This window comes from Larus michahellis, chromosome 5, assembly GCF_964199755.1.
Source record: "Larus michahellis chromosome 5, bLarMic1.1, whole genome shotgun sequence".
NCBI classification, from domain to species: domain Eukaryota; kingdom Metazoa; phylum Chordata; class Aves; order Charadriiformes; family Laridae; genus Larus; species Larus michahellis.
Window position 1 is genome coordinate 29,235,729 of NC_133900.1, and position 23,113 is coordinate 29,258,841.

At 40.9% G+C, this 23,113-nt stretch overlaps 2 protein-coding genes across 5 annotated transcripts in view; one reads left to right on the forward strand and one right to left on the reverse strand.

Moving 5' to 3' along the window:
* The window catches only part of GAR1 (GAR1 ribonucleoprotein), a 27,766-nt gene continuing 4,653 nt past the window's right edge, over nt 1–23,113 (reverse strand). The window contains exons 3-11 of one of the 3 annotated variants that reach the window (XM_074589375.1): nt 19,005–19,052; nt 17,919–17,988; nt 10,465–10,542; nt 6,573–6,766; nt 6,337–6,491; nt 4,773–4,832; nt 4,221–4,356; nt 2,322–2,429; nt 3–1,964 (exon numbers count right to left, since the gene is read on the reverse strand). In XM_074589375.1, the coding sequence (XP_074445476.1) occupies nt 1,951–1,964; nt 2,322–2,429; nt 4,221–4,356; nt 4,773–4,832; nt 6,337–6,491; nt 6,573–6,753 (654 nt within the window). In that variant the 5' untranslated portion in view covers nt 6,754–6,766; nt 10,465–10,542; nt 17,919–17,988; nt 19,005–19,052 and the 3' untranslated portion in view covers nt 3–1,950. Of the gene's footprint in view, nt 1,965–2,158; nt 2,430–4,220; nt 4,357–4,772; nt 4,833–6,336; nt 6,492–6,572; nt 6,767–7,844; nt 7,916–10,464; nt 10,543–17,918; nt 17,989–19,004; nt 19,053–23,113 lie in introns of those variants that run through there. The other 2 variants (XM_074589373.1, XM_074589374.1) reach the window with 2 other exon arrangements.
* Nucleotides 9,395–23,113, forward strand: part of CFI (complement factor I) — a 14,958-nt gene continuing 1,239 nt past the window's right edge. The window contains exons 1-11 of one of the 2 annotated variants that reach the window (XM_074589371.1): nt 9,395–9,566; nt 11,157–11,475; nt 12,756–12,900; nt 14,235–14,413; nt 15,419–15,529; nt 17,055–17,171; nt 18,348–18,392; nt 18,883–18,986; nt 19,593–19,708; nt 20,457–20,731; nt 21,837–21,938. In XM_074589371.1, the coding sequence (XP_074445472.1) occupies nt 9,507–9,566; nt 11,157–11,475; nt 12,756–12,900; nt 14,235–14,413; nt 15,419–15,529; nt 17,055–17,171; nt 18,348–18,392; nt 18,883–18,986; nt 19,593–19,708; nt 20,457–20,731; nt 21,837–21,938 (1,573 nt within the window). In that variant the 5' untranslated portion in view covers nt 9,395–9,506. Of the gene's footprint in view, nt 9,567–11,007; nt 11,476–12,755; nt 12,901–14,234; nt 14,414–15,418; nt 15,530–17,054; nt 17,172–18,347; nt 18,393–18,882; nt 18,987–19,592; nt 19,709–20,456; nt 20,732–21,836; nt 21,939–23,113 lie in introns of those variants that run through there. The other variant, XM_074589370.1, reaches the window with a different exon arrangement.

The window sequence follows — 23,113 nt, forward strand, 5'->3', positions numbered from 1 at the left end:
ATGAGTGAGGACTGTGTTATATTAGTCTTCCAAAGCCAGAAGAACAAGGAAAGATGTAAGGCAGCTACCCAGATCTAGCTACTGAAGCAGCAGAGAAGAAATACAACACAGCAGAGGATGCAATCACAATTACAACAGAAGTAATGACAATTCCAGCATCACTGCAGGTTGGTATTGTTCAACTGCCATGTGGTATGCCACAGATCCAACGACTTGCATAGGATTTTGTCTAGATAAAAGGCAATTCTACAATGCCTCAAGTCAGAGCCCTGAGTCACTTAGGCCTAGCAACAAACATCAACAGAAGTCTAAACACCTTCAGAGATCTGGATTTAATTTAACTGGTTGAAGTTAAGTAGCAGTAAGTTGAAGTTAAGTGTAGCAGTATCAGGAAAATAACCTATATCCCTCAAGTCCTGATTGTGCTGCGGTTGAACAAGGGACTCGGTTTCTTCTCACAAAAGCATATCTAACAGAAAATCCAGCATTATGTGGTTTGTATTTTTAAGCTGAAGAACATCTTTATCTGTTATCTTATACAGCATCTGTTCAGACATAATCGAATTCTTGAACACTTGTTTTGCTCCCTTGTTTCAAGTTTTGTTCCAGAAACTATTCTAGCAGTCACGTTTGTTAAAATGACCAGCAATTGTCCAATCCTGACCAACAGCAAATTACCTGTTTCTTTTTTTTAAGCAGAAGCCCAATATAACTCATTTGCCTGTTATCGCATTCATTCATTAAAAAGTATAACAGTATGATCAATTCTGAAATGTACTTCTTTCCACACTGAACAAGATGTTCAAAATACTTTCGTGTAGATTATTTACAGATCCCTTTCAAAAGTGCTTGATATGAGAGTCTGTGAATGGACTCCTGGCTCTGGATGAAATCCAGGAAGATTCTACTTTTCTATTCTTATTTCCAAAGTTGAAGAGTGGAGAGGCACCCTGTTCTTCTCCATCCTTAAGAAGAGACAGTTACGAGCTTTTCAACAGTCCTCATAATGCATCCAATTAAAGAGACCAAAGATTCGTGCAGCTTTTTACATGCCTTTTTTAAGCAATGCTTAACTGAAAGCACTGTGCGCAGAGGAGCCCATAGGATGGGCTAGCTAATCTTAGCCCTACACAAGCGCAGAGCGCCACACGGGTGCGGTGGCAGGACATCAAAACCTCAAGAGAAACAGGCTAAGGGGGAGGTGGGGGCAGTTAAAAACCCTTAGCAATTTTAGTATCAGTGTAATTAGATACACTTAGGTGATTTAAAAATCGTATTAACTTTGTCTTATTCATTAGACAGCAGCTTCTAAGAAGAACATGTCTTAATGCCTTTGGCTTTCATTGAGATTTACACAGAAAAATCCACAAAACATCCTTTGCTATCTTCCTTTCCTTTTATATGTTATTAGGTATAAAAAACTTCTATCAACACAAAATTCTGAAGTTTAGAGTGTAAAAAAAGGTTCACAAAGGTTGTTTAAACAGTATGTCCACTTTAGAGCAACCCAGAAGATCCAATACAAAAAGAGGATAAGAACTAGGGATCAGTCACACATAGGTAACAGGTTCATACTGACGAATGTGCATGTAGTGAACCCGGAGAGTTCTTTAAAAAAGACATTTCAATCCATTGTTTACTCCAAACTCCAACATGAAGTCACAAAGTGACTATGTCACTTCTCAGAAACAAACAGTTTAACAATAAAGTTGAATCTTGGCTTAGTTAAAGAAGTTCAAGTATATTCCGAGCAGTCTTCAACTCTTCGCCTGGAGCTATGCTCTCCTTGCGTTGATCAACAGTCATTAAGTGTAACAATAATTGTCACTTTACAGCTTCAAGCTCTTTATAAAAAGAACTTTTTCAGGATCCTTTACAAAAATTTTTCCTTGCTCTTCACTTCTGCAGATGACACAGTAAGACAGCAGGGAGATACTCATGGCTCCATTTTTAATACCCTTTTCCTATTTTAAGAGGGAAGAAAAATACACCAAAAAAAAAAAAATCACATCTTAGATACATCTGAAGCAAACAAATTACATACGTAACACTAAATGACTTAATAAAAACATTTATCATCCTTATCTGTTCTCACACTCCTTTCTGAATGAAAAAAAAACTAGCATGGTCTTGTACAAGCATCAAAAAATGCAGAATACTGTGCTTCAGTTTGAGCTAGCTACTGTGATGCACAGAAACTTTTTGCATAAAACTATAAACATCTGTAAGAGATTAAAAAATACAACTTTCTGTTTAACATTGAAAAGCTTTAGAAATAAGGACCCATTCTTATTACCAAAATGCAAAAACCACACACTCACCTCGAAAGCCTCCTCCGCCACCTCTTCCTCCTCTGAATCCTCCTCCTCCTCCACCTCTTCCTCCTCTGAATCCTCCTCCTCCTCCACCTCTTCCTCCTCTGAATCCTCCTAAGCATAGGAAAGAAATTACACTTTGAGGAGCATGCAAATTCTTTGTTATGCATAACAACTTATTTCATTGGCAGCCTCTGAAAGGAAAAAAAACAATAAAAAAAAAAACAGGAACTGCCAATTGCTGGACAGTTACGAGGTCAATTACTAGTACCTTGTCTCTTCTAGGGACTATTTGTGCATTTTAGGTATTGTTTAATATCTGATATACAATCTCCAAAATACTACAGACGCTAATAAAACTCCACAATAACTTTATTTCATGGGAGCAAAAAATTAATTACAACTATTAATTAATTAATTACAACACAAGAGAACATTAAAACAAACAAACCAAAAGACTTTGAAACACTTGTGCCTCACTGTACACAAAGGAGCAGGGTAGGGAAGAAACTGCAATGTAAGAAAAAATTAACCTTAGCTTTAATTGAGGAGTACATCATAGAATCGTTTTGGTTGGAAAAGACCTTTGAGATCATCAAGTCCAACCATTAACCTAGCACTGCCAAGTCCACCGCTAAACCATGTCCCTAAGTGCCACATCTACACATCTTTTAAATACCTCCAGGGATGGTGACGCAACCACTTCCCTGGGCAGCCTCTTTCAATGTCAGATAGCCCTTTCAGTGTAGAAATTTTTCCTAATACGCATCCTAAACCTCCCCTGGTGCAACTTGAGGCCATTTCCTCTTGTCCTATCACTTGTTACTTGGGGAGAAGAGACCGACCCCCACTTTGCTACAACCTCCTTTCAGGTAGTTGTAGAGAGCAATAAGGTCTCCCCTCAGACTCCTTTTCTCCAGGTTGATGTTTAAAAAGCAAAGGAGGATGAGATCTACCAGGTCATTTGCCCCTCTCTCAAACACTGCAAATATTCTGTCCAAACTAGATTTTTACAACTTACTGAAAATACAGCTTTCACTGATAGTTTTGAATGTGTATTATCTACAACCTTTTACTGCAATTTTGCTTAGTAGTCATGCTTTCTGTCTTTGTTATACACTCCTCTCTGTGCTTTGGAGTTGTTATTTAGCTAGCTACAGAAGCCTAGGTGTTGCTATTGCAAAGATATCACTGTCTCGTCCATTGAGTCACTGTCCTGGTTTCAGCTGGGACAGAGTTAATTTTCTTCCTAGTAGCTGCTGTATTTTGGATTTAGTATGAGAATAATGTTGATAACACGTATTGTTTTAGTTGTTACTAAGTAATGTTTAGTCAAGGACTTTTTCAGCTTCCCATAGAAGCTGAGAGGGAGCATAGACAGGACAAGCTGGCCAAAGGAATATTCCATACCATAGATGTCGTGCTCAGTATATAAACGTGGGTTGGCCAGGGGACAGGATCCATGATCGCTGCTCGGGGCGGGCTGGGCAATCGATCATGGGGTGGTGAGAGTGTTGTATCACTTTACTTTGTGTATTCTTTTACCATCATCATTGTTATTATCTTCCTCTTCCATTACTGTTCTATTAAACAGTCTTTATCTCAACTGATGGGTCTTTTTCCCCTCTCCTTTTCTCCCTACCCTACTGGGGGGTGGCGAGCAAGCAGCTGTGCTGCTGGCTGGGGTTAAACCACGACAGCCATCAAACAGAAATATGTATGACAATTCTCTTTCCAATACAACTGTTGATATTCAAGTACTCAACTGCAGCATTACAAAAAAAAAACAAAACCAAAAACCAGCACCCCCTCAAAAAAAAAAAAAAAACAAAAAAAACCACCCAAACAACCCACTCCACACCAAAATACCCCAACATTCTGTAGCTTGCTTTCTTGGGATCTTACCTCTACCACCGCCTCTTCCTCCTCCACGTCCACCACCACGTCCTCCTCTACCACCTCCTCTGGGAGCACCTTTTTCTCCAGGAGGCCTTGGCAAAAATCTCTGAAGGGGTAGCAGCTTTGCTGGATCAATGTAAAACTGTAGGAAGAGAGTTCCATTAGGCTTTGAAAATACCAAGGCTGAAGGGCACAATAATATCTCCCTTTACAAATATCCACAATTTGGTCTTAACCCTTTATATTAAATTGTCCTCTGCAAATAGCCAAATAAAGAAAGAACACAAGAAATAAATCACAATGTTATAAAGTTATTAAAATATCAATGATACCTGCAGGAGTTTCATTTGTTACATCTTTTTTTACGAGGCGGGGAGAAGGAAGAACATGGCAGATACAAAAGTGAAAAGGAAGAGGAAATGAATGCTTATGTTTACAAAGGACAAATAGCTTTTGAAGTTAATAAAAACTTAATAAAGCTTTTATTATCTGATAACATATAGTAGATCTATCTAACTGATGACATTCAGTAGAATTCTGTTATTGAAATTGGCTAACCTTTTGCATTTTTTTAAATGAAGAGGCTTTCATGTTCTCAGACAGTTTCACTGAAAAATACTGTTAGTTTCTTTAAGGAACACAGCAAGAATAAAACATTAGAAATAGTGATTTTGATTATTATATGAAAGGCACAATCAGACATTTTCTAAATTAGTATTTTATAAATTATGCTAAACATCACTACAAATGAAAAATTACAATTAAAAGATCAGAAGAAACTATTTTCATTTTTTCTCGGTGTTTTTTCCATAGTTAAAAATACAGTATTTTGTGGTAAAATCATTTTTTCCTTCTATGTACTAAGGCATAAGGAAGAACATACCAGTAGAAGGAGTACACAGAACCATAACTGTAAAGAAAAAAATTTTTACAGTAAGTGACGACCCCTTTAGCTCCAGGGTGACCTCAAGGCATATCTGGAACAATTTAGATGCTGCAGGTGCTCTGCTAATGCTGCTGCTGCTGGGTGGTACAACTGCCTGGCTGTGGAAAGATAACAGCCAGTAGAGACCGCTGGACCAACCACATGCCCGGCCTCATCCTACAGTGAAGTGGCAGACACTTTCCGTAACCCCCCATGCAGTCTTTTATGAATCCTTTGGCTTTCCAATACGCAAGAACTTTGGTATATGGTTCTTAAGATACAAAAGAGCTGCTGCACAACTCTGCTTAATTAAAACTCAAGATTAAATGGGGAAGCAAGGAGCTGCAAAATCCCATAACGTATTTTCTTAATATGTTATTGTAGGAAGAAAACAAGTTTCTGAAATTCAAATAATTCTGATACCAAAAGTAAATCTGCAAGTTAATACATTCAGAGCATGACAGTGATTTAAACCTGCACATTTTACTTCACATTTAACGTGGAAGAGGAAAATGCATGCAGCTAGTTACTGCTGCTCAACCAACCAACACAGGCTAAGTCTTACTGACATGTTACAACACGGTAACACCCAGTTGTTCTGCTTTTGTCATGGATTCTGTCAATCTGGCAGTGACAACAGAACGGACCCAGTGCCTCTGTCCCAACAAGCTTGCTTTCCAACAGGACATCCTAGCACACGCCCACTTTTATTGGCAGTTTAAGTAATAAGCTGGATAATGAGCAATAGGACCTCCTAGCAGAAACTCATATTTATAATTAAGTAGTAAGCTCCACCATAAGCAAGGTCCCCTGATATACAAAAAAAAAAACAAAACATCCTGCTCCCTTGATCCGACTCTGTTATAGGTGAGTATAGCAGAAAATTTGATCAGGTAGCTAGAAAAAGTAACATCTTGAACCACCATGGATGCCTAAGACATCTGTCACTACTGGTACCGACTGAAAACCTCTGTCTGACTTAAGGTACTCTGTCATACTGAAGAAGCTTTAAAATAGACACTTAATGTGAGTGAGGCATGACACCAAGTCTAGCTGCAGCTAGACTTGTGACTGTTCACATCTAACTGGTAGCCAAGACTTGAACAGTTTTAAAATCCTACAGAAATTCCACTCAATAATCAAACCAGCCTTTAAAAAAAACAAATATTGTACATCACACATTTTTTTGAAGGATACAAAATCTCTTAGCTGTCCAAAGATTTCATCGACTTTGCCAATCTGTTCCTTATTATCCAAGTACACTGGGGCATTGAAATAAGGCACCTTGTTTTCTTCTGTTTTACATTTACAAACAATGTCATCTTCACATGGATGCATGAACTCTCCCAATACTGAAATAAAGAACAAACAAGCTAAATATCTGGAGCAGTCATTCTAAATTATAAAAAATATAATCTCTTCATGTAACTTACAAACTACCCTTTCTGGAGGCCCCTGGTCATATCCGCCTCTGTTGAAGCCTCCTCGTCCACCTCCCCGTCCAAAGCCACCTCGTCCACCACGATTAAAGCCACCTCTGTCACCGCCGCCACCTCCTCCACGATTGAAGCCACCTCCTCTTCCTCCTCCACCTCCTCGTCCACGAAAAGACATTTTCTACTGCCTCCTAAATTGTGGACAAAAATCACGTGTTTAAGAAGTAAAAGATATTTCACATTTGATTTGGTGTACAAATTTAAGTCTCCTGACAGTCTTGTTTGTTAATTTAACAGTTAGCTGTTTCAGTCCTCACTAAAAATTACCTTGAGGGAGATGATTCTGCCCCTCTACTCTGCTCTCATGAGACTCCACCTGGAGTACTGCATCCAGATCTGGAGCCCCCAACATAAGGACATGGACCTGTTGGAGCAAGTCCAGAGGAAGGCCACGAAGATGATCAGAGGACTGGAGCACCTCTCCTATGAAGACAGGCTGAGAGAGTTGGGGTTGTTCAGCCTGGAGAAAAGGCTCCAGGGAGACCTTACAGCAGCCTTCCAGTACCCAAAGGGGGCCTACAGGAGAGATGGGGAGGGACTCTCTATCAAGGAGTGTAGTGATAGGATGAGGGGTAAGGGTTTTAAACTGAAAGAGAGTAGATTTAGATTATTAGACATTAGGAAGAAATTCTTTACTGTGAGAATGATGAAACACTGGAATAAGTTGCCTAGAGAAGTTGTAGAGGCCCCATCCCTGGAAATGTTCAAGGCCAGGCTGGATGGGGCTTTGAGCAACCTGGTCTAGTGGGAGGTGTCCCTGCCCATGGCAGGGGGGCTGGAACTCGATGATCTTTAAGGTCCCTTCCAACTCTGACCCTTCTATGATCCTATGAAAAGCATGCTGGCACATGAAAAATCAAGTTTACACCTAAAATGCCACCCACTGCAACGCCAACCCCTAAGAAGTGACTAGCAGGGACGGCATATTTTTCACTCATGTGTATGAGGGTTGAACGTGACACCCTCCAGCCCCGCCAACGAGCGGCACTAAGCGAGACCGTACTCGGCAGACAACCGCGCCACCTTCCCCAGGCACCGTACAAGGCGCACGGGCACCGCCTGCAGCCCCCGGTACCCCAGCCCTCCCTCATGGCTGCCGCCGGCCCCTGGAGCTGCGGGGCGGGAGAGGCGGGCGCTGAGGAACCACCAACGGCCGCTAACGGCTGCACCCCCCTTCCCGCGCACCCCTAGACGCGTCTCGAGCCCGACCTCCACGTGCGCGCCGTCCCTGCCGCCGCCAGAAAACCACCCCCACCGCCGGAAACGACGCCGCCTGCCGTAAATGAAGCGGCACCGCCTGCCGCCACCGTCGCGAAAGGGTCCTAAAGCGAGTCGTCTTCCAGGACGACACCGCCCTTGCTGTCCCAAGCAGGCAGCAGCCGCCGCTGTCGCCGGGGCAGGCGGCTGGCGACTCGTGCCGCTCTCAAGGACGCCTTCCCCGTGTAAAACAGAGGGGAGCCGTGGCGCTCAGAGCCGCCTCAGGCCCACGCCGCGCCGGGGAAGGCCGGGGCTGGCCTGAGCAGGCGGCGCTCCCCGGGCGCGCCTCTGCGCCGGTAGCCTGTGTCCGGCCGGCCCCGGGCACCGCCTCGGCCCACAGCTCCCGGTCGCCGCGGGTGATAGCGCTGCGGGCCCTGCCGGCCGCCGGCGTGCTGGTCTCACTGCCCCCCCGGACTCCTCCCGAGGGACCCGCCGTCAGGGCCTGGTGTCGGCCTGATCCCACGGGGGCGACAGCCGGACACCGGGGGTGGGGGTGTGAGCCTGTCTGCGCTTACGAGCTGTGCTAATGAGAAAGAGCGGGCGCCGCTGCTCGCACCTCCCCACACCAGTGCGGGGGAGCAGCTCTCTTGCCGTGCTGCGGGCTGTGCTTGGGGTGGAGGGTGTGTTGTTTCTGTTGGCTTTAATTATAATGTTTTCCTGGAAATCCACTTTTAGAAGAGTACTTCGAGCACTTGACAAATACTTGCAAATCTGCTATACGAATGGTGTGATACAAGCTTGTAATCCAGCTGAGTATATGGACTCGCGTAGTGGACACTACACAGATACGAGTGTTTCTCTCCATACATATGAAGACATAGAATCATAGAATTGCCTAGGTTGGAAGGGACCTTTCGGATCATTGCGATCAACCATCAACTTAACTCTGACAAACCACCACGAAACCAGGTCCCTCAGCACCATGTCTATACCACCAGGGGTGGTGACCCAACCACTTCCCTGGGTGGCCTGTTCCGGTGTTTGATAACCCTTTCAGTGTAGAATTTTTTCCTAATATCTAATCTAAACCTCCCCTGGCACAACTTGAGGCTGTTTCCTTTTCTCCTATTGCCTGTTACTTGGGAGAAGAGACCTTCCCGCACCTCGTGACAACCTCCTTTCAGGTAGTTGTAGAGAGCAATAAGGTCTCCCCTCAGCTTCCTGTTCTCCAGACTAAATAAGCCCAGTTCCCTCAGACACTCCTCATAAGACTTGTTCTCTATATCTTATATAAAAACACATACATCTTTTACAATAATCTGGCAAAGATGAATGCCTGCAATCGGGAGAACCAACAGGATGATTCAATCAGTCTCCTCTGGCAAAAGAAAGGAAATGCATATCGTTAATAAGTGCTTCCTTTTAATCATTTGCTTTAAGGACTTTACTTTTGTTATCTCGTCTTCCACTTACAGTAAAACCAGTTAAATTGCGGCGGGATCCTTTTGGAGAGATCAGTTTTATCAGTTAATAATTGAGGCTCTTGTACTTTATTTCTAAACACTTTTTAAAATATTTTACTAATGGTTAAAAATTAAACACAAATCTAACATCTGATATTCAAAAGAATCCTGGCCAGAGCAATTTGTCTACAAAGAGAGATCAAATTTCATCATGCGAGTGGCCCCAGTTTTCTTGATTTTCTTGTCTCTCTTTTGTTTTTGTGGATCAGAGGTAAGAATTTATTTCATTGTGATAGCAGTAATTTATTTTTTAAAAAACATCTAAAAAGCAGTTTATTGTTGTAAAAGCAAAACCAGTTGATTTTTTAAGTTTCCTTTCATAGTATTTGTTTCATACATTTGTTTTAGCCCAGCTTGAATGTTTGAAGCTTGCTGTTTCTCTTCCATGTATTGATTCTATGTGGGGTTTATGCTAACAGGCTTCTGGAAAATATTTTAGTCATGATCCTATCCTTAACCGAATTTGCAAGCTCAGTTGACTACAGAAAGGTGCCGCAATTTTCCCTGCCCCCCCTTCTTTTGAGAAACGAGATTACCGTCTTCTAATGTGGCAACATGGTATATGGTACCGCCTGAAGAATTGCTGAGGAATCTCTTCCGGCAGAAGTGTCCCAGAAAGCCCACCTGGGTTGAGCGTTCAGCTTGCCCCAGTCTTTTAGAGAAACCCTTAGATAAAAATCAGCACCTTTTGTCCTATTCAGGAGAAAGACGTAGTATAATATGGGAGTTATGCCAAGCCGGATCTGACTCACAGTTTGGATTCTACTGACCTGAGAACAGCAGTAAGAATTTAGTAAGATTATACAACCGTTAAAAGGTGGTTTGTTGGATTAAATTCTGGCCCAACAACATCCCCACTGACTTTATTATGGCTGGGATCTCTCCACGAGAACTTTAAACTTCAGCTCTGTTGATTCAGTTGGCACAGCCAAAGCTGATAAATCACATATGAGGACTAACCTTTCTCTCCCATTTTTATGCAAAGTCCATCCATATATATTTTTCACATTTCAACATTCTTCCTACCCGTAGATCATAGTAAGAAAAAGCACTCAGGCAGCAACGAAGTCACCAGAGAGCTGCAGAAACACAGCTGCAGAGTCACTCACCGAGAGGCAGTGGGACGGAGGGTCGGAATCTGTACTTGCAGTCCAGTGACAACCAGCAGCCACATTGCAAACCCACTGCTGTGCAAGAAACAGAAAAAGAGCTGATAAGGAAGGGCACTTAATTTTCAAATTTCTTTAAGATACTTGTTACTTCAGCAGTCACACAGTGAAACAAATAATTAATTTTAGATTTCTTTATTTGCTTCTAAGTAGTTCATAAATATTTACAGGTGCTATTTAAACCCAAAGCCAACCAAGCCAATAAAAAAGTCTCAGATAAAAACCAAGTTGCTGGTTTTTTTATTTGTCTGGTGTTTAAGTCCCCTTACGATTTGATTCCCTTTCAATCCCCTTGCTGTAGTGTGTTATAAACCATCGGCTTAAAATATGTTTATAATCTGCTGTGCACTTCAGCTGATGTTTGAAGAGTAAAGAGTATAAAGTTGTCAGGAGAGCAGTAAGAGTGAAGATCACACCAGGTGAATGATCCAAAAAGAAAACAAAAAGTTCAGAAAAGCAGAGAAAGATGAGGTGGCCAAAGACAAAGGAATAAACACTGCAAATGATATTTAGCTTTGTGCTCGTAATATAGGAGAAGGCTTATGAATGAACCTTTGTTGAGGTCAGTAAAGGGATCTACAGAACTCTTGGTGCAGTTTCTAGTCTTAATTTTTGTATTTTGTGCTTTGCAGCATGCAGCACCTAATGCTGAAGAAAACCAGTTTCAGCAGGTTAAGCCTGCCCAGCCAGCTGAGCAAGACATGTACCTCATAGAAGAATGCTTAAGCAACGAATACACACACAAGTCCTGTGAGAAAGTTTTTTGTAATCCATGGGAACGATGTGTGGAGGGAAAATGCCTTTGTAAGCTTCCCTACCAGTGCCCAAAGAACAGCTCTTCAGTTTGTTCTACCAATGGAAAGCACTTGCTTACTTACTGTCACCTAAAAAGCTATGAGTGTCAACGTCCCGAAGCAAAGTTTCTGCACAAGGGAAAATGCACGTCTGAAGGTATTAACACCTCCTTTTCCAAAAAGTATTAATCAGTCAGTCATTTGTGGCCAAGGAAATGCTTTACTATTTACAGCTCAGAAAGTCTGTTCATTTCCTTGCACTAGTAAGAACATGAAACAGTAAATGAGAAGGCATTGAAAATGGGCAGTTATCTATTGATTTTCATAAAAATAAAATAATTGACATGTCACCCTGCTGCTGGTAGCTTGTTCAAATCATCAGGTAGAAAGGGGAGAAATAGACCCAGGAAAGAGTTCGAAGGTTTCCAAGGAGGGTGTTGACTACAGTGGGAGGCACAGCAGGAGAGGAGAATGTTAGCAGAGAAGGTATCTTTTGGAGAGGGACAGAGCGCAGAGGAGCAAGAGTCCAAGGAATGGAGTCAAGCTGCTGAGGTGCGTGTGGGAGTGCACGGGGAGAAGGTAAGCCATGTTGACCTCAATCATCTTCACGCTGTGGATTTCATCAAAACAGAAAGATATTGCCCTGCAAACCAGCGATGGTTTGTGCACTGCCGAGCAGCTGTTTGTTCTCACCTGCTTTTTTAGGCTGCACCAAGGTGTTTTGTCAGCTCAACCTCCACCCGAGAGCAGGGAGGAATGGCTCCTGCTAACTAGGCAGATGGCCTCTCTTAGCAGTAACAGTTGCTGTCCCTACCTGTCCTCCAGCCCCACCTCCACTGACCCAAGCCAGGCCCAGGGCTCTCCTGTCCAGTCCCTGTCCCAGTGCTATCCCTCCCTTTCCCCACAGAAGCAGCAGCTCAGCCCATCGCCCTCAGGGTGGCAAAATTCAATTCTGCCTATGCCCTGAAAAGGACAGCAGAGCCTGGGACACTCTATCCGGCTTCCCCACATTAAGCTGAGGACTTCACCTCCACCGTAGTTTTGCTACGCAGGTAACAGAAGCAGGATCTGGCCCTCTCACTTGAAGCACTACTGGTTGGTTATTGAAAGTCCTCTATGAAAGTCATTATACTGAGGTGCAACCTTTCCTCAGTTGACCTCCAGGTACACTTGCGTGGTAGGAACCGTTATCCTCATTTTTCCTGAAACTGGTGTATTTTGAAAAAGTGGCAGGCTCAAAGCCACAAAGTCAATCCTCAGAAAAAATCAGGAATAATACCTGAAGCTTCTGATTCCCAGTCTCCTGTTCTTTACATATAAACTTTGGCTGTCAATACAAAATTAGTCCTGATTTGTTTCTGTGCTGTCTTTCCACTAGATACATCTATATAATACGATTTTATTTGGAATTTTTTTTTATGTCTCTTTTTTTTTTAGGAACATTTTCAATCTCTGTGGGTCATGGAGATTTGAATTTGCTTCAAGTAAAACCCGTGAGTCAAAAGACTGACTTTTTTGTATGTGATAGTGAGTGGACTATGAATGAAGCAAATGTGGCTTGCAGGCACCTTGGCTTTGAATCGTAAGTTTGGGGAATTTATCTCTGGGTAACTGCAAGGGATCTGAAAAAGTAGTGATGCTTACGTAAGTCTCAGTCACAGTCAGTCAACAGCTAAAACAGAAAACTCATGAACAATGTATTGGCTAAAATATTCTGATAAAGCTTCTTAAATTGACATCTGAGAGTGAAAGCCAAAACATAGATTTCTGTGTTCTATTACAGATTACAATTTTACAAATCATAACCGTTTTAATTTTAAGATAAAGCTGAACACCAGTGCAGAGGTTTTTTCTCAGTCTGGGTAAGGGAAAGTGCACGGGTGGACCATCCCCAAATAGCTCTGAGCAATAACCTGCGCGCAGAGAAAAGTTTCTTGTGCTAGCTGACAACAGGGTACAGCTCTGTTTTGCCACTTGCACCAGGCAGACTAACAAGAACCAGAAAACACATTTGTTTTCTTCACTCCTTGCCCCCACTGCCATTGCTTGCTTTGCTCCCCAGGAACGGCTGAAGCCACACAGAGCTTGTTATTTTTCCTGCGACCACATCAATGACCTGAGTTGCACGTTCAGCTCCTCATAAAGAGTCAAGTCAAGTCTATATCCTATACATAACTATTTTACACATATACAACTAATTTAACTTAGTCAGGTAGGGCTGCCTCCCCAACCCTACCCGAAGACTAAAAATGCTACTGCGGTGCCCTAAATTGTCCCCTCTAGGTGAGAAGCAAGTATTTCCTAGTCCTGATCAGTAGCAGGGTTTGTCCTGGGACAGAGCGTTCAGCCCTGGAGTCCCATTGTTAAGCCTCTCTAGTTACTTATTTACTCAATCCATATTTCTTTAAGGTAGGGGAGACACACACTCTTAGGAGGATACCGCGCAGGTAAACCCAAGGGAGATAAAATTTATTAATCCCAGCCTTGCAGTGGCCTGAGCTCCCTCAATATGCACTGGTTTCGATGACATCAAGGATACTCAACCCCATGCAGGATGGCTCGCAAATTATGGCTCACCTGTGTCCACACAGAGACAGGGATCTGAGCTCACAAGTTTTGCTACATAAGGAGACTTTTCTGTCCATCACGATACATGGTGACTGTCATAGAGCTATGCATTTAGGGACAGTTCTATGCAGCAACCTACAAAAAATTATCACTTTGGTTTACTTTTTCTTCCAAAGTAAACATCTCCTACTTACTCCTAGATGATTCCATGGGAATTCTGCTCTTTTTCTTAGCCATGACCAAAAATCCTTACTAGTGAGGAAAATCATATAAACTCTAAACAGTCAAAGCAGCAGACAATCCATCGTGAAATAATATAATTTGTTATTATTATTTGTATTCTCACAGAGGTGCTGAATATTACCGAGCCAATTCCAGGATCACAGAATCTGCTTTAAACGCGTTGCACTGTCTGCAAATAACTTGCAGGGGCCTAGAGACAAGTCTTGCCGAATGTCACATAGAGACGAAATCAAGAGATAGTAATGAGGGATTTGTTAGCCTCCAGTGCCATGAAAATCTCAGAGGTTAGTAGGTTTTTTAGTTTTATATCTATTTGGGGTTCTTACATTTTAAGTTTATTTTAAATAATTAGGACCAGGTTTGCTGAACTCTCAGCCACAGCAAACCTGCAATGAAACCTTTTGATTTTTTTAAATAAACCTTTTGCAGACTTTAAGACAATTGAGGCAGTCGTGAGTCAAGACAGTCTTGAGTTCATGAGTTTGGAAAACCACTGTTGCTCATAAAGTATTTTTACAGATATTTCCCAAAAGCAAATATATTTCCCCCATGGTTCTGTTTGTTCCCCCATCCCTTCCAAGGGTACCAAGGTATACTGTATCCCACAAGTCTTGTCTCTTCCAGGTTCAATGGTGAGGAGACAGGTGACAACCTCCTACTCACTGCTTTGTCTATGAGGGGGATCAATTAGGACAGCAGCAACGCTGTGGCCAGACAAGCATGACTATAGTGGAACTGCTTGTGTCTTCTGAGGACTTTCAGGACTCCTCAGTTTCTCGCTGATATAAGTGAAATCGAGTCCTTGTTTAGACTTCTAACAGCTTTCTGTTCTCTGTAGGGGGCTTTCTTTGGCACTGATAAGCATCAGCCTGAGAAGCTGCTGGTTAGGAGAGCTATGAATTCTCTCAGGTTTTTCTTATGCCACAAAAGTAGGAGTTCACAGGCTCGTGGTGACTTCCTTCTCGAGGGGGAACGTCCATCATCTTAATCACTTGAATCATTTACAGCGGGTTTGAACCGATCATTTCTGGTTTAGTCCTTGTCTAGAAGAAATGAAGTTTCCTTTTGCCAGGCTACTGCAAGTTGGAGGAGGAAAATAAGTGGTCACATGGAAAGCTTGATGAGAAGGTGACTAAAACAATAAAAAAGATTCCTATTTATTTTACTGGGCCCTACTGTTGACAGGCCAAACTGCTGATAGAATAAAATGGGCAAGCAGAATATTTCTGTGGGCAGCTGTGAACCTATAAACATTTCCACACTAACTTCATTTTCATCATGCTGCACAGCTTGTTCAGATGGTGAGTTTCAGTGCGTCAATAAGAAGTGTATTCCTCTGAATAAAACCTGTGATGGAATCAATGACTGTGGAGACCTAAGTGATGAACTGTGCTGTAGAGGTAATAATTTCTTTTCTCAGCTGTTTCAAAATCATTTCAGCAGAAAAACACCCCCAAATAATTTTTACAGTGATGTAACAGCTAAAGTCTCCTTTCCAAGTGCAAAAAAATTAGGCATAATATGATTTTTTGAAGCAGGCAAGTGATCTCTGAGAACCTGGATTTCCTCGGAGGATGAGGAAATACAATGTGATTATTTAGGAGGCTGTTAAACATTGATACAAAAAAATGAGCCATGTTAGAATGACAATGTATTTTTAGTTGAGAGAAATCAATAGTAATTAAACAAAGATACTGTTTTCCCAAAGAACTATCTTTAAACCAAAGTAAGATCTCTCTTAAATTTATTACTAGCGCAAGATTATCCACAGAATATCTGTGAACGGTTCCCGTCACATCGCTTGTTCATGAGCAGTCATTCTTCCAGCATTTGCAATTCCAGCTGCAAGAATTGTGAATAGAAACAAGGAATGGATCTAGCGTGACCTGAGTGCAGAATAGTTTCAGAAGTTGGGTTTCAGGTGCCAAACGGGAATGTGGGTTACAAATCCCATGACTATCCGTAAATAAACTTAATTTTGTAGTTTTACTATTGTCAGTAAATTTAATCTGATAATTGTGGAAACACAGTCACAGGCATTTTAGAAGAAAATGAGAAATACCTGTGGCTTCATATATTTGGAGTACATTTATTCAGATTCCACTTGACCCAAATAGTGCTGTTTCAGCCATATGGGCTGAAAACAATGCTTCCTGAAATCAAAAGAAGTATTTCAACTGAGTTCAGTAGTCTTTGGATCATATTGGTATATCTGGATACTTTTAGAGAACTATCTTAGTTTCTATTAAAGACATATATCCTTAAATAGTAGATTGACATAAGATTATAAAGTAGCTCAAAAACCTCTGCCATAAATTCAAGCACTGCTTTGCTTTTGGTAACATACAAACTGATCACAGGAATTAAAAGGAAAGGGGTTCTCAGGTTTATAATAATGTTTCGTATTGTCAAGAGTTTTAGAAGAAATAAGTTATTCAGTCCAGTATCTTCAAAATAGGACTCTTGATTCCTAACCCTACATTTAGGCATTTGCCTCACTCAAACAAAAGCCAGCTTGGACTTTGATTCTGGGGGGGGAAATTTGACCCAAGCATCATAAATTCCTCATTGGAGATAATCAGTAACGCTGGCAAAACTGGAGGTCCTTTGGCTGGGGTTGTGTGGGCATGTGCTGTGGATGAAACTGGTAGGAGTGATACCACGTCCAGAAGTACAGTAATGAACTGGTAACAGAGACCCACATTTTTTAAGTCTTAAAACTTGAAGATTGTAAAATGAAGAGAGCCAAGTATTCACTTTGTTTTATACTTACAGAGCCTGCTTTTGTCATCTGTTTATGAACAGCCAAGTCCCCCATAACATGGATATTGTATTGTGTTTATATTTTAAAAAGCTCTCTAACTATGTGAGGTTGATGAATCATAGGATCCTGTGATTTACATTTGTAATTCTCCTCTGTTACAGAGTGCAGAGACAACAGTTTCCACTGTCGGTCAAATATCTGTATTCCAAATAAGAATGTCTGTAACAAAGAAATTGACTGCCTCACAGGAGAGGATGAAGCTCGAGTTCTCTGTGCAGGTTTCCTTCTGAAAGATGTTTCTATTTCTTTCCTTTCATTCTGCTCAATTATGACTAGAGACTACACGATGCATATCAACAGATTAGCAAAACCAAAATGCATGCAAGAATTCATCTTCCCAATATTATGTTATGCATAGTAGGAAGAAAAGGTTACATAATTTTCCTCCCTTTCCTTCTAGAAAAGAGTAGCAAGAAAACTAAAGGAAGGAAGAAACAAATGATATTTTAGGCAGCTTAAGGCAGATTATGTCTTTTGCTTATGTGGCCATCTATCAAACTGGTATCCACTATTTGTGAAGAAAACATAGACAGGGCAGGCAGGAATATTTTCCTCGCAGATGAGGAATTCAACTAGTTTGTCAATATAATAATTCTTCTGTGCTGTTCCCCTCACTGATGAAAAGATTTTGGTTTGTTTTGAAATAAGAATGTTTTTCCTTGCTCTGATAAGAGACAAAGTCTAAAGCCAAAAAGTAAACACCGTTGGTAAATGGTAATTGGTAAGGGTAAACTGAACTCTAAATGTAAACATTACTGTCAGTAACATGAGAACAGACCTACTCCTTAACCTCCATTGAGAAACTAAATTCAATGGGAATTTTGTTTGAATAAAAGCTGACAAACCAGATTCAGGAAGCATTTAATTTACCTCTCACGTTGAATACCCTCCCTTACCCCATTAAAAGAGGTACACAGTACACAACAGCATCATCTAAATTGGAAAAAAAAAAAAAAAACTGTTACCTAATACTCCTTTGGGCTTCAGAAAGCTCCAAAAGGTTGACAGGGCAGGAGGAGGAATTTCTGTTGTTTCCTGGTGGAGGAGAATAGGATATCACTTTAGAGATTAAAAACCAAAAAAATGGCCATTTCTCAGGGTTTCTTTCCAGAAGGGCTCCCCAGGGCATGGAAAGCAGAGTAGATGTCATGTAGTTACGAATGAGTATCTGCTGGATGTAGGTCATTTGTAGGCTAAGGCAGCCAAAGAGTGTCTAGTAGGAAAGGAAACAGCAGGCACCAGGCTGAAAGAATATTGCTGTCCATGTGAAATGGCGTGCCCTTATGCATTTAAAATGTGTACCACAATTTTGGCATGCAAACATATATCCAAATAATAGAACAAATTTAAATGTTTGCCAATATTTTTCTTATTCTACTGTTATTCTACTACAGGCAAAAGCAAAGACAAAGGTGCTGAAAATCACAGTATGGATGAAGGTAAGAGTAACTAACCCTCCAAAACCAGCATATCCTCTTATTAGTGGCTTTGTAGCTACCAGCCAGCTGGCCAGATCCAGAACACTCAGATATTTGGACTTTGTGATTTAGCAATACGCACTCTGGGGCTTACTATTTGTCTTGCTTTCCACTAATTTAAAGAATGCCATAATAATAATCCTCCTGGCTGAGGACCCACATCTGCATGTTTTGGCAACTGGTGGAGGTAAACTCAGCAAATCTAGGAGAACTGCTTTAAAATTATTTGCCCGAATGCAAGCAGCAGTGGGAAATTAAGAGAAGTAATGTGATGCTGAGACACAAACAATTTTCAAAGCAAAACCAGATACTAAAATTTTTGGTCTTTGCTTTCCTGCTACTGCAGCTACTGGCATATTCAGAGCACTCAAACTTTCAAGATAAAGATAAACCTGTCTCCAGAGAGAATGGATACCTGAATTCTGAGACACATTTTTCCTTTTTGTTAAAGAAAGAAAAATGATAAAAACGCTTCTTCCCCAAGTACACTGCGGTCTTACAAATCACACATTAACTCGACGGAAAAGAATCGTAGGTGGACAGACTGCAAGAAAGGTAAAAAAAAAACCTTACCAGATATGAGTTCATTCACCATCAATTTCAATGGGCATTATTGTCCTTCTGTTAAAATGTACGGAAATAACAAAATCAGCCTCAACACTATGTTTTGCAGCGGTAGTAGCATTGCACTGAACAAAAGTAAAGAGAAGCACAATTCATAAAGATACGGAGTTGCAAAACTGAGCATTACAGTACAAGTATACATTGAAAATGATTCAGCAAAATAATACTGTAGGTAAAAGTAACAATTCTGACAAAATGTCATTTAAATTTGCACCTTTGAAATAGCATACAGTCAAATATGCTATACTTGATCGTACCAGATCAGATTCTACATCTGTTTCTCTGGCTATAAGAAAGCTGGAGGGAAGAAGGCATCGCACAAAGTCAGAAGATTGAACAAAATTACTGCATTTGAGAATAGATATCGTTTATATCAGATGGAGCCCAATTTACAATTTCTGGATAGCAGATTTTTTATTTACAATCAGATATAGTCAAGAAGATGAGGCGATTCCAAGAAGTGTGTTTCCCTTTCTGCACTAAAAATAGTACATTTATTATGATTTCATATTATTTGGGTGTTTGTTGTTTGAATAGGGTGAATTCCCTTGGCAAGTGGCAATTAGAGAAATTGGCAACGAAGGTGCAACAGTGTACTGTGGAGGGGTTTATATTGGTGGCTGTTGGGTTCTGACTGCTGCACACTGTGTCAGGTAAAAACAACAAACTGGGAAATTGTTTTCTTCTTCTGAGGCAGAAAGATTGATTTGGATTTTATTGCCCTTCTTAGCTACCTGTTTGCTAATTCCTGTTTGTCTATTGAATAAAACAATTTAAACCCCACATTAATGATGGGGAAGATTCAGAGAATGTAGAATATTTTGACAGTGAATAGAAAGATGAAAAAGTAATCATGACTTTGAAGATACACAGCATTTTTCAGTCAGATGGTAGGCAGGCAGGAAAGGGGGGTTCACCATAACCACTTTGCCTGAAAGGGAGATACAAATGACCTCCTCTTCCCCATGTCTACCTTGGGGAAGTCCAGGATCTGTTCCCCGAGAATGTCCTTGGGGTCACATATTCCCCAGAACAAGCAAGAGCAGACAGGGAAGATTTGCCAGTCCCAGCATCCCATCCACATCTGCTCACTTTTCTTTCACCTGAAATCAGAGAGGCACGAGCGCCTGCTTTCTCTTTGTCACAGCACTAAACACAGGGACTGGCCTTTAATATTTTATTCTGTATTAGTTGCAGTACTCAGCAGTAACTGTCATCTGCCTTGCATTTGCTACACTTCAGAAAAACCTGGACATCAAGTCCAGAAAGAAACTCTATGTATAAAATATGAATTTTTATTCTAGAGAAACTTTGATAAAATGCAGAAGTTTACAGCTAGTTGAAATGTACAGTGCTTGTGTTAAGTATGAAAACATATTTTATTTCACTGGCTTTTTCCAGGGCAAATCGAGTTCATCTGTACCGTGTCTGGATTGGACTGTTGGATACAATACTGTACGACAAAGAGACAGATACTTTCAGACTAAACCAACTGATAATCCATGAAAAGTATAATGCGTCGACTTATGAAAACGACATTGCTCTGCTGGAGCTGAGAAGTTCTGTGAAAGGAGAATGCTCCCTGCAACACAGCACACCTGCCTGTATTCCCTGGTCGGAGTACATGTTCAAAACCGGTGACAGATGCAAGGTTTCTGGATGGGGACTAGAGAAAGGTATTTGCTTTAGTGCTTACTACAAGAATGTATTACTTGCATCACTCGTTTTCTAATTGCGGTGAGCTTTCATTTTGAAAAGGCTGAAGAGTAGTTGTGCACAAAGCACTCGGAAGAGGCTGAGTACAGAAAACGGGTTGCGGTTCGGCACTCGGCTATCGCTGTTGGATCTCTCTTCTGTACTGCTTCCTCTGCTGTTTCAGCCACTTAGTAAATTGATCTGGAGGACACCCCTGGTTGAAAACTACCCTAACAATAAGAAATGTTCCTCTTGCCAATCTAAGATTTATATTAGCTGTGGAAACCTAGTAACTGTATTTAACAAGTGGCGATTAGTAGCTCATAGTGGCCCACAGTCACAGCCCGTCCCCTGCCCAAGAGGATCTGAGCTGCAGCCAACAGTTATGAAACTTGGCACATCTTGTCTCAGCCCTGTTTGAGTTTAGCCCAGAGAAGGTTGCACCGAGACAGATAAGCCAAATGTAATCCCGCTTTCAAAGATTTGGGAAGCATTTGGTTTGTATCACAGCGATTACAATCTGGCGTTGAAGCTAGCACATACTGGTTGCGAGGCTTCTCCTGTCCGTACTCAGCAGCAGTCCATAAAGCAAATGCAAAGCTGGGAATTACTAGCAAACGCACAGAGGACAAAACAGAGAATCTCCTTAACCTTGTGAATACATAGTTCACCTGTACCTTCAATATCAGGTCCACTCATCGCAAAAAGACAGAGTAGAACTGGAAAAAAGCAGAGCCATATCTCCATTTTATAGAAAAAAATATACTGGTTTCCCAGTGTCTGAAAACATTGATATGGAAAACAGAGAAAAAAAAATATCAGGAAGATAAGCAAAGGGAAAAGGTGAAAATGTCACAAAATGAAAGTACCGTATTTAACACTGCAATCAAACCACTCTGCTTTTATTTTGAAATATATGGCTGATGTACTGCAATTCATATGGGGTAAGTGTTACTGGCAGCTGAAGGCACCTGATTTATAATATTGAAGATAAGCAAATACATAACTTTCAATTTATGATATTAAAAGCGTCTGATGTGTACTTGCCATTTTTAATTCAGAAAAGTTTATTCTTTTCTTTTCTAGGTTATACCAAACAATTTATCCTCAAGTGGGGCAATGTTAATTTATTTCAGAATTGTTCTGAATTGTATCCAGGACGATTTTTTAAACAAATGGCATGTGCAGGCAAGCATCAATTTTCTTACTATAATTTCTCTACCACCAAACCCCCTGTTTATAAGGTCAGAGAAACTAGCTGGGAATCTTCTAGACTCGGGAAAGACAACAAACCCATTGCCACAGTATCACCATTAGCAAAATGCTAGCCATTGGAGCCTAGACACATCCACCATTATATATCTATTTATAAACAGAGTTAAGATGACATTATGCCAAGTTTCTATAATTATGTGGGCAAATTTCAGCATGCAATTTGTGTTATGTTTTCTAAATACACAAGCACTTAACAGCCCACTGAACTTCCTACCTTTACTATATTTGATTCTGATTCAGCAACACATTTAAGCAAATGCCTGTCTTAGAGCGCATTAGAGTCCCATTGACTAGAATGTGACTATTCATCTGCTAAGACATTTGCTACTACCACACTGCACCCCAGGAAAAACACAATTAACTTTTCAAACTAAGATTAGTCTGGCCAGGAAACTGGCTGTCACTCCTAGTACTAAAATAAGGATTTTGAATATACATTTTTTGCTTCTCAAGTAACGAAAGGTACTACCAAATACATGACTAAAAGAGCAACGCATATTCAACTTACAGGGCAGATAATAGTTTCAACTGTTCTTGAAACCAAGAAGTAAAGGCAATATTTAAAGAAACTACTTAAGAAAAATAAAAAACAGATATAAAAGCCCAATCATTCGGGATAAATTCAGCATGACATGTATAAGATACTGGGTTTGTCTACTGTGCAAGTTCTGTAACTTATCTCCATGATCTTCAGTGTATTTCAAGTGATCATACTTTACCAGGAGGGAACCAAGACAGTATCACATGGGACAATATCAGCAAAGGGGGATCTGGGGTTTAGCTTCCACTCCCTGATGCAAATACAAACTTTGGAATTAAGGGCTGGTATCCATGGGAGCTAGTTATACACGCAAATGTTAATTAAACTGAATAAAGGCAATAAAATCTTGTTTTATAGGATGAGTAATTCCAACTCTGAAAAGTTCACAAAACTCTTTCTGAGTAAACAGATTCAAGAAAGAGGTTATATTTTTAAAAATTTGGAGACTCCTGCTTAGTATGGGTTCCTTCATACTAGGTCAACCAACCAAGCAGAAAAGTGTAGTAAGGGTGTTAGAAATTAATAAACTTTTGCTGAGTATATAGGA